Source organism: Triplophysa dalaica, chromosome 24 (genome assembly GCF_015846415.1).
Source record: "Triplophysa dalaica isolate WHDGS20190420 chromosome 24, ASM1584641v1, whole genome shotgun sequence".
In the NCBI taxonomy this organism is placed as follows: Eukaryota; Metazoa; Chordata; class Actinopteri; order Cypriniformes; family Nemacheilidae; genus Triplophysa; species Triplophysa dalaica.
In genome coordinates, this window is record NC_079565.1 from 7154775 (window position 1) to 7165724 (window position 10950).

Here is a 10950-nt window from a genome sequence, read left to right on the forward strand (position 1 = left end):
GTAGAAAAGATCTTAATGATTATTAAATCTACACTAATAATTTCTATTCGCATGTTATTCTCTCCCACACAGGGGTTTTTCCTGTATCTGATATATGCAAAAGCAAAAACGTGTCAAGTTACTGCTTGCTTTTAGTCTAGAAGCCTGCAGAGTTACTGATCTCCTGTCAGGAAGTGCCCGGGGGAGATATTAACCAACCAGTACCTGAAAATACCAGCCTGTCTGCATGGAGAGCTGTTTTTGCTCACTTAACACTTATTTTATGATTGTTGTTATTCTGGTTTTACATTTGTCAAAGGTTAATTTTGCCTTTGACTAAGTTACAGGTAACCACATTCACAGACTCAATGTAATACTGAAATTGTTGTTGTTAGCGATGAATAAATCTTGTGTTTGTAAATGTTATTTTGCTTATATAAAATGTATAGTTCACTCAAAAACTAACATTCTGTCATTGTTTATTCATCCTCGTGTCATTCAAAACCTGTATGTGACTCTTTCTTCGTAGAACACAAAATAAGGTATTTTAAGAAATATTCATAGAATGGAAGTCAATGTTGTTTGGTTATCAACGTTCATCAAAATATCTTTTGTGTTCTACAGAAGTCATAATTGTGACTGTTGAAAGATTTTGTTGCCATATTTGAATGATTAACTTGTATTTGTTTGTATTGAGAGTGAAAAAAGAAACAGAAACAAGTCATAAGTAGATTTGAATAGACAAAATAGCAATTTATTAATAACTTATCTCTTTACATTCGAAATATTAGGGGGAGGGGTTATGTAAAACAGCTCCTCCCCCCAAAGAGGCCTTCGCTTGGAGGGACATCAAAACCCCTTTAAAACCATTTCAGTCGCTTCTCTCACAAAAAATTGCATGTCACTGATCATCCCTGAAGAGGAGAGGCAAAAAAAATGCCTCCTAGCTTTGTCAACAGAGACCCAGAATCCTCACACAAAAAAAATCAGCATTACTTGCCTTGACCTTTCGACGTTCCAAAAAAAATACAAGTAGTATAAAAGGCGAATGGGCCCTATGTGAGCATGCATCAGAAACCCCACCAGGTAGCATTTGAGGAATGCCTTAACACATAGAAATATGAATTTGGAAAACCCTGCTGAATGTTCATATAGTACTGACAGCTGGTGAGAAACTTGGGGGATTGGTCAGGAGGTTACTGCACAAAACACTCATATGTACAGAACTAAGGCAAGATAGAATGATGACTTTGATTTGTGTTGGTGGTTAAAAGGCTGAGAAAAGCTACATTTATCCGTAAAGCGAAACAATAGGAAATATATTATACATTTACACATTAATCTAGCAAAACCGGTTCCATTTTTGGCATTTTAACTCAATGTCCATACATTGTTTACATAAGGACGACAAAAAAAGAAGAAAATCTACAGCCGTTCCTTTGAAACAGGTGTATTCTAACTATGGCAAGGCTTACCAACATTTTGAATATACACATGTATAAATGTCAAAATTTCTCCACGCAGATAAGTTGGAGTTCAGTACACACTGCCATCATTACCGAGGGAGTCTCGTCCCTAAACAGGCAAGTCTTCATTGAAGACAAGAAATACACACCCGTACAGATTAAAGGTGCAAGTGCTAAACAATAACAAAGTATTTGTTGTTGTTCAGTTCCAGTTTCTTTGGCACGCCAGCCCGAGTCATAACATATTGGACAATCCAATTCTTTCCAAAGTCAATAGTCTTTCCCATGCTTGAATGTGTATATATCGATATATATATATAAAACAAAAAACTACTTTATAGTCTTGGAGATGTACAGTCTCAAGTCTGTTTTGTCTCCAACAGCAGCGCAATAAACTCTGGGCAACACCACATGCCCCATCAGTGGCTTCTCTGGTCGGCTGACGTCTCAAGCCAACTCTATCAATAACATCTTGACAGGCGTTGAAAAAATCGAAACGCAGGTTTCAAGATTCAAAAGGGGGCTGTCGCGGCCGGACTTCACGTGGACTCGAGCGGGTCCAACTGAAAGACGTTGTGGTTGGTCGGAGTGGTGAAGTACAAGGGCTGGGACGGAGCCGTCACGCGATTGTCGCACGGGCTTTTGAGGCCCAGCGTACGTTCGAAGTCCAGTAGCTGGCCCATGAAGTTGAAATTGGGGGAGATGTTGGACTTCTTCATCTTGACGATGTCGTACGCGTCGTTCATGGACAGATTGAGCTTCTGCATGAGGTAGGCAACCGTCACGGTAACGGAGCGGCTGATACCTGCGAGGCAGTGAACGAGGACGCCGCACTTTTGTCCGCGGGCTTCGTCTGAAACACACAAGAAGACATGACATTAATTTTCTGATTCTTTAAAATAAAACTTTGTTGTTAATCCATTCTCAGTTCAGTGTTTTATATTGACCAGGGCCGCCTGATTATGTTGGCAGGGGCAGCATGTTAGAATTCATTACAATCCCAGCATTGACAAAGAGAGTCTCATTTAACAGGCTTTCTAGTGCATGACTGTGAATGGAGAGAAAACAGCTCGCCCATTTTCTCGTGGAATGCGACATGGAAATGGGCCATTATGGTTAATCAAATGATCCTTCCGCTCGCCAGGTTACTTGACAATGGTACCATTTGGGCGTGTAAATGTAGAAGTCAAGGCAGCACCCTGTCAAGGCTAACAGGATGTCAACACAACGCACTAAATGGTGCTCATTGTGTGGCGAAACATTGCTCTGTCCTAGATTACTTTCAATGCCGCTTCCTTCCTGTCCGGCTCAAATTACCGCCTCCCCCCCTCATCTCGTGTTTCATCATAAAGCCTTTGTATCACAACTGCACAACCCGAGGATATGTTACTATGCAAATAAAAAATAGAGGCTGGCCATTGTCGCTTGATTTTTTTGATGGGTGTCATGCACTGGTGCCAAAACACTGACTTGGAATTGAGTAAAAAATTCATAAGATAAAGTCTAAATGCATTTCTAAGGAAATAAATCACATGTTCTATCAAAACAAGGCAAACAAAGAAGTGCAAATACAAATTGTATAATAGTCTTACCAATAAAGCTGATGGCTTCTGGGAAAAACTGCGAGAGATTCTGGCTCCAGTGATCCGAGATGGGAATCTGTTTGTACTTAAACTCCCCGGCGTTCTCGAACATGTTGGGAAGATTGGGAGTCACGTTCAAGATGTACTTGATGCCAAACTCCTCCAGGATGTCCAGGTTCGTGGAGTCCTTCGCGCAACCCAGATACAAATGCGGCAGGATCTCCACGGGAAAGGAGGGCTGCGGGTTGGACAGAGGGCTCCCGTCCGAGTCCGTCGCGCTGCTCGGATCCCGGTCGATGTCCGACTCGATGTCGGAAGAGTCGGAGCTGATCCGCAGCCCTCCGAGCCCGAGGACCTGAGAGGTCGGTGAGGAGCTGCTGCTGGAGGAGCCGTCGAGGTTCGTCTCGCAAAGTATGGGATACTCGGCCTGGAATTTGCTGAAACCACCTGTGAGGTTGAAAACAGTCGGTCACACACCATTCAACCCTTAAACACATTAAAATACGAACCAATGTCCCGAAAACACCCTCAAAAATTCCCATAACATACCTTCGAGATAGAACGCCTTGTAGCCCTCGTCCTTCATCCTCCTCAGCAGCAAACCCAACACGGACCCGCCGTCGATGTTTTCATTCCACTCTCGGCTGTACTCGTCATACAACACGATCGTATCCGTCTTGCACCTTCGCACGAACATCTCTCGGTCTTCCCCGTTCGCGAGCAAAGACTTGACGGGCAGGTTGCCCTTCTTCAGTCGCCGGAGCATGAGGCTCGGGATGGCCACATTAATGGCCGTTTCAACGTGCGATGATTCGTAAAGCCCTTGGGCTCGACAGTCCATAACCACCAAACAGTCTTTGCGCGTTTCCAGCTGCTCTTTCAGCCACTCCACCGTCTTGCTTATAGCCATGACCGAATCAAACTGCACGGGTCTGAACTTATCGAGCATTAGTACAACGGCGGTATCGTACCGTAAGACCGAAAATGCGGAGAAAGCGCGCTGCGGAGAGGCCGTGTGCACGTCTCAGGCACGGAGCATCAAAGATGAACAGTACGAGTCTCTTCAACCGTTTGCAAGACGTATTTGGGATCTATTAAAATCCTCGCGAGGGTCAAGCGCAGACTCGCTTCCACACCATTCATGAAGGATGTCTGTGCATTTATCAATGACTCACACTAGCCAGTGAATGAGCTCCAGTCGCTGACGTTCTCGTCCGGTTATATAACCTCACAAAATCGATTTAAATATCCAGTCGAACGTGAATTACAGACGAGAAGCGACGTCAGCTTGCTGTTTTATTTCCTCGGTTGTGTTTGTGCTCGTAGAAGATAACACTGCGTTCTCTTCTCTCGCTGGATGTGTTCCCTGCCTCAGCGAACTAGTGAATGGCTTCAAGCGCGAGGCGTTTCAATGGATACATTATGTCGGCCAGCCAATCAGAGGGCGCCGAGCGATGGTCGCCGTGGAAACGGGGCCGGATGGAACAGACTGTGTTGATGAATTGTTAATAAGTTTGTCATTCACAAAAACGGAAAGGAATTTCCGCTCCGGATCAGCGGAGTGCAAACAAACAGTAGAGAGGCGCTGCACGGGAAGGAAGGAGGAGTGTGTGAGAGTGTTTTTGGTGAAGGTTTATGTACCTTATACTCAGGTTACACACTTGAACTCCGTTTAGCCGCAGATTCGCCAATTTACTACTTGTAGGAACTTAATGCGACGCAGTCACCATTTTGTTTTTGCCGACTGTCCATAAAACGTAATTTATATCTTTCCATTTATTCATTCATCATTTTAAGCGTTATTTCATTGCTAAGTTGTCGATCGCTTTTATAAATAAATAAAAAGGCATATTTGAACCATAAGTTCCTTTCGTATTGTGGAAAGCAGTTATTAAGTCTGAATATGTTATTATTTGCAATGCACAACACGATGCAATGACAATGCACAGGTTTCGAATAATGTCCTTCTGTGTCTTTTCTGCTAAACGATTTCTCTTGAATTCAATGAGAGGTGTGGCGCTCATTAAACGACCACCCCCAATAAACACATAAACCGACCCATCAAAATAGTTTAACAACACGTGCGAATTGCGGTCCCCCGTGTGCCATCGAAAGCGTCATGCTTACCTCCTACAATTTCCTACTGTACTTAATGTCATATTGTCTATCAACACTATGTGTGCATACATAAAATATCTCACAAATCCGTAAACAGCTGCACTTAATTCTTCATATTCGCCCACAGTTATCCAGATGTCTGTGGAAATATTTTACTTTATCCACAATTTAATAATTGCATTAAAATTCAGTAACAGATATATATATATGTGTGTGTGTGTACTAACATATAGAAAATACATGCATGCATATATAACAGTAATAATAATAATAATAATAGTAATAATGATGTTTTCACTTAATAGTTCAAATGAATGTAGCAATACAGATAGGTCAACTCGATTTGTCAGACATCCCGTCTCCTGCGTCTTAAGGCACTTAAATGCTCTTTAATTGCTCATCAAGGTTTTCTATCATCATTCACATGCACAACTATCACACGGGCCAAAGGTGTGTTCAGTTTCACCCCGCTTAACATATGAAACCCAACATAGCACCTAGATAATGGCCATTATCCTGTAGCATGTGAAGATTCTCCTAGGGAGTCCAAGTTGTATTCTCATTGTAATCCACTTTGGCAACTGCTTTACAGCGTAGAGAATTCATCTGGATGTGCTTTTGTCTTTGAAAGAAATGCTGTCCCCATTTATCAGAATGACAGTGTCTGTTCCTGACAGGAGTTAAGATTGACAATCTGGCTTTAGAAATTTCATAATCTTTCAGAGATCAAACAGATGTGTCTCTTATACAGTTCATATAGGGCATGGTTAAATATTCATTTGATTTCTTTTTGAGAACAAAATATAGCATTTTAGATTTTGAGATCTTGGCTACCAGATCTTCATCTCACTCCAGCTGGATATCGTTTTCACTGAGATCTGTTAAGATCGAATCATGCTGTCTTAATATGTATCTCATCGTCTCTGTGGTTTCGTTACTCACGCAAGATCCGACAGGTGATAAGCACCGAGGCAATACAGTTAAAGTTTGACCATTCTTCAAATAGACACACCATGTGGGTCATCCGGCTCCTGCGAACTGATAACAGCACAGACCTGCTATTACCACAGTACAGATGAGATCTTGTCAAAAGCAAACACAGAACAAAACAGCCCTGCGGTAAGAAGATGCAAATGCTTTGTAGATAATTTAATTTAAACAAATCCACAATCAAACAGTTCATTTGGAGATATGCGTTTATTTTCAGGTGCTTCTATCCAAATTCATTCAAATGCCTACATTCTTCGGTAGTGTGACAACCCCCCTCCCAGTTCCTGGGTGGGACTTGTTGTTTTGTAAGTTTTGCTGCTCACCAGGCCCTTAAGTCAGTAAGGTTTAGACAATGCCGGCTCCGCTTTTATCTGTCGGATCCATCGCGCGAGTCTCTGTCTTGCATCAGGGTCTTTGTTGACCCCCCCACCGCCAGTCTATGCATTACTTGGCTCTGGGGATGGGCGGCCTGCAGTGCTCATAGGATGAAAGGTCAATCTGGTTGTGCTGCGTATCACCAGGGTGTCTCTTTTCCTAAAGAAACCGCTGCCCCCACCTCTATTCCAATGATACCGGAGCTTCCTGCTCACTGGATGTTTACTTCCTTTTAATTATTATTGTACCCCGTTGTGTGCTAGTTTATTTGGAGGCTTGTGTGTGGAAAGTTGCGATGAGCAGTCGTTTAAATATTGGGTGTAGACAATGATAAGAAATACTGTATGTAAAATAAAGTATGTGACGGGTATTGTGACAGTTATTCAAAGTGGTCATTCAATTTATTTCAATAGAGTGTTTCAAAAATTGGCTTTACAGGAAACACAGTAGTACAGACAAAAGAAAAAAAAAGAGTATAGAAATTATAATAAGAAACATGATTAAATATATATAAAGCATGTATGTGTCACTATATACAGTAGCAGTTCTAGAAATTCTTTCATAATTGATCCACTATCATGTCATGTCATGTCACTTCTGCGGAACATAAAAGAAGATATTTTATAGAATGATCATGAACAAACAACTTGACTGCCATTGACTTCCATAACATAGACATCAAATTATTTCACATATTTAAAATATTTTAACATATTTTTTGTATTCCACAGAAATAGGTCAAGAGGGTGAAAAAATCATAAAAAAATTGTTTTGGGAGAACTATCCTTTTAAAGTTAAAAAGTAAAAAGGTAACAAAATATCAGTTATTATGTATTAGCTGTGAATTAGTTTCCAATAAAAACCATTCCATCCAAGCCAAAATAATTAAAACCCATTAAAATAATAACATTTACAGCATTGACATTTTGACATGTTACAGCATTGGGTAATATCACATCAGTATATTCATTATAAAACACGTGTTGTCACTCTTGGCCGAACAATAAATGGGTTTTGCCTCAAGCTAAGAGGAGGGACAAATTACAGGACACTCCTGGGAATCTAATAGGGGTTTTAAGGCTGGGCTGGTTTTAGTGGATCAAAACAGGAAGTATCGAGAGTTTTGCCAGAAAACTGCAGTCAACAAACAAACAGCCCCGGCGGGCCCTTGAACAGCAGCCTTACAAACAGGAAGTACTGTAAGAAAATGTTCAAACAAAGACAGTCACCGAAAAAAACATTAAGTCTCAGCATTTTTAATGCGATCGATTTTTTTTCAGTAAATAATTAATAGGATAAAATAATAACAGTTTATTAAAATAAAAAGCTGCTTTGAAACAATACACATTGTGAAAAGCGCTATATAAATAAACTTGAATTGAAAAAAAAAATTTGAATTGATAAACAAGTGAATCCTACATACGTATGGGCATTCATGTGACTGTAATAACTATAAAACCAGTATCACCTTACTGGGTGAGCATTTTCAAAAGTCATAGTCAGGATCATTTTCACTTCATTTCTCATTAACACCCATTAGGTGTCTGAAGAAATGCTTAATTTTGGTCTTGCTGACTCACAGCGAAGCTCATTTTTATCTTACGTATCCATTTTTTTCATGGAGTTCTGCTGATACGCTGATGATCCGAATAATCTTATCCATATAATTTCACAATAAAGTCCATTTTAAATCGCAATACAAACATATTAAGAATATGAGCTTTTCCAAAACACCCCCTTTTATCCACCGAGGAATGAACATTCTTATTTCAACACATTCCTGATGAATGAAGCCGAGAGCTGCTGAAAAAGACCCTTCTGCAAGGCATCATTCCAAAGCCAGCTGTTTTCCTCAACCCCTTTAACAGAGGTCTTGCACATCCAGAAATATGACAGGAATTTGTAAACAGAGGCAGACAGGGGGCCCCGGGGTATCCTGGGTAATAGCGGAGAGAGGGGTGGGTAATTGAAGGAGAACAGGATGAAGGTTATTATGTGTTTGTATGGTGACTGAAGAGCTGATGGTGTGTAATTACAGTGTGGCGGAGAGGGAAACACTTTATATCCTCTTGCAAGTCCTAGCAGCAACCTGTTGGTTTGTGCTCAGACATAAAGCAAATTGCGGAGCATGTCTGTTCAGTCTTTTAACTACTTGTTTATATCAACACCTAAATGCTTTGTTTTATAAACCTGGATGTGACATAATGGCTGATTCTCAGTGCTCATATTTATGTGATATTCTTACAACATTTTACTTTCAGTAAAACCGTGGTTCTCAAACTGGTTGCCGTGGACCCTGGGGGGCCCCAAGATGGGTCTAGGGGGGCACAGCTTTTTGTGCCATTTTGTGAAATATAGAAATTTATCATAGTTTTTGTGCAATCAAACATATAAGACCACCAAACAAAATAATTGATGTTGTATAACTTAAAATCGTTGGTTTAATTAAAATTCTAAGTTTAAGATAACAAGTATTTATTTGGGGGGGGGGTCATAAAGCAATACACCTTACGCAAAGGGGGGCTCACAATGAAAAAGATTGAGAAAAAGTATATCACAATTTACATTTGCAGTCAATGTTGGAAAAGGGGGCGGAGCTTAAGATTACATCTATAGCTTAACATCCTCTGCATTTGAATCGTCGTCCCCAGAAAACATTAAATATAAACACTCAAAAATTATTCTTTAAAAAAAACACTAAACACTAAAGTTCATACACACATGGCTGAGTGCATAGTTCAACAATTGGAATGCAACTTATGCCTTTGATGCTACAACATTTAACACAACAAATGATAAAAAAAATGGATACAGTGTGCTGAAACATTAGAATTTCGGCTCCCTGCCAGCGTTTGTTCCCGTCCCCACATCTGTAATGAGAATTATACAAAAGCGGCAAGGTTCATACTCCGCCTCGCTTCACAAAGACATAAAAGCTCCTCGCAAGGCCGGACCACCCACTAAGGCCGAGTCCGTCCAACACATGCCAATTTTAGCCAGGTAGGTTATGCCGAGCGCATTGTGCCGTTAAGCCCCCAAAGAGTTTCAACAGCTTGCAAAGCAAGACACTGGTGCTATTCTAGATAACTGCTGGAGATGGTCGATAGCCTGAGAAACTCAAATGGTACACCTGTGTCCTAGCCACCCCACTAGCATATTCAACATGTCTCTTTTATACCCCTTCGAGGGGAGTCTCTAACAAAGGTCACGCTACACTGAGGTGTAAAGAAGCAAAAAGCAGTCCCGTTACATAATATCTGAGGTGCTTCGTTTCGGGACCACCCACGCGGTTATGGGACCAAATGCTTCAATAGTTTTTGTTTTGTTTGGCCAGCTTTAGATCTGTTGAAATAATTGGTCAGGTGGCATTTTCATTTTGTGATCTCCAGGTCACACACACAATTTTAGTGCCCTCAAGGGTCTCCAAAGTGAGCTAATGGAAAAGATGAGGATGGGACCCTTTGCATTCTCGTTCAGTTTATATTTAATACCTAGACTAAACAAGTCCACTACTTAAATACAAGAGTGTTAGATCTCTCGGTTGAGTTTACACTTGGATGTCTCAACCTGAACTGGGCCTCAGGGTTTTTGAGAGGCTTGTAGTGGTGGCAGTTGGGACTTTGTTATATTCGGGGTGTAAATAACGACTATTTGGACGTTATGTCGAACAATTGCGACAAGGGGCCCCCGAGAACAGTTAATCATTGGATGAGCTCAGATTTGTTTAAGTCTAGCTGTACAGTAGTTGCTGAAGAGCTTCTGGATGTTAGACGGTCAGAACACTTGATGGAAAACAGAAGCTGTGATAGTTAAAGAGACTAAGTCGGGTCAGCCCCCACCACCTGCGGATGTCTGCGTCGCTTGTCAAAATCACTGTCAGCATGCAAGCATGTTCAAGCTGTCGTGGTCGGGCGGATGTCAGTTTAACAAGAGGAAAATAGCAGATGCACTCCACAACAACTCAGAATAGAGTGTGATATTGCAGGTTTTCTTCAGATTATCACTTCAGCGATTCTAACAGGGAACAAACTTTTGTTTTGTGATACACACTAAAAATAATTATTCTCTCACTAAATTCCAAAAATTGGAAAATGTTTTTCAACCCGAGTTTACTCAAATAAAAGAAAGAAATATCAAACTAACCCAATTTAAGTGTGTAGGATAATGGTAAAACATCCACCACATTATTTTACTTTGCAAATAAAAATATATAATTAAACAAAGTTTCAGAGAAAATCACGTCAAAAATTTACATTTAACAATAAGGTTAAATTCCATTCCATTTTCTAATAAGGTTAAATTGATTTCTTTAAATGTTATATTACGTTTTTCTTTTGAGTTTTTTTACCATAAAATCTGTAAAATTAAAATAAATGTCATTAAAAGTAAAAATTCTGTAAAAGATAGAAAAATTTTTTTTTTTTACAGTGTAGCTAAAC

At 40.4% G+C, this 10950-nt stretch overlaps 1 protein-coding gene across 1 annotated transcript; it reads right to left on the bottom strand.

The window, feature by feature from the left end:
- Positions 1 to 707: 707 nt before the first annotated feature.
- Positions 708 to 4427, bottom strand: dusp6 (dual specificity phosphatase 6). Its single transcript, XM_056740524.1, has 3 exons — positions 3578 to 4427; positions 3038 to 3475; positions 708 to 2298 (listed from the first exon to the last, which is right to left on the bottom strand). The coding sequence occupies exons 1-3, from the start codon at positions 3975 to 3977 to the stop codon at positions 1985 to 1987; spliced, it is 1152 nt and encodes a 383-aa protein (XP_056596502.1). The 5' UTR covers positions 3978 to 4427; the 3' UTR covers positions 708 to 1984.
- Between the last annotated feature and the right edge of the window lie 6523 nt (positions 4428 to 10950).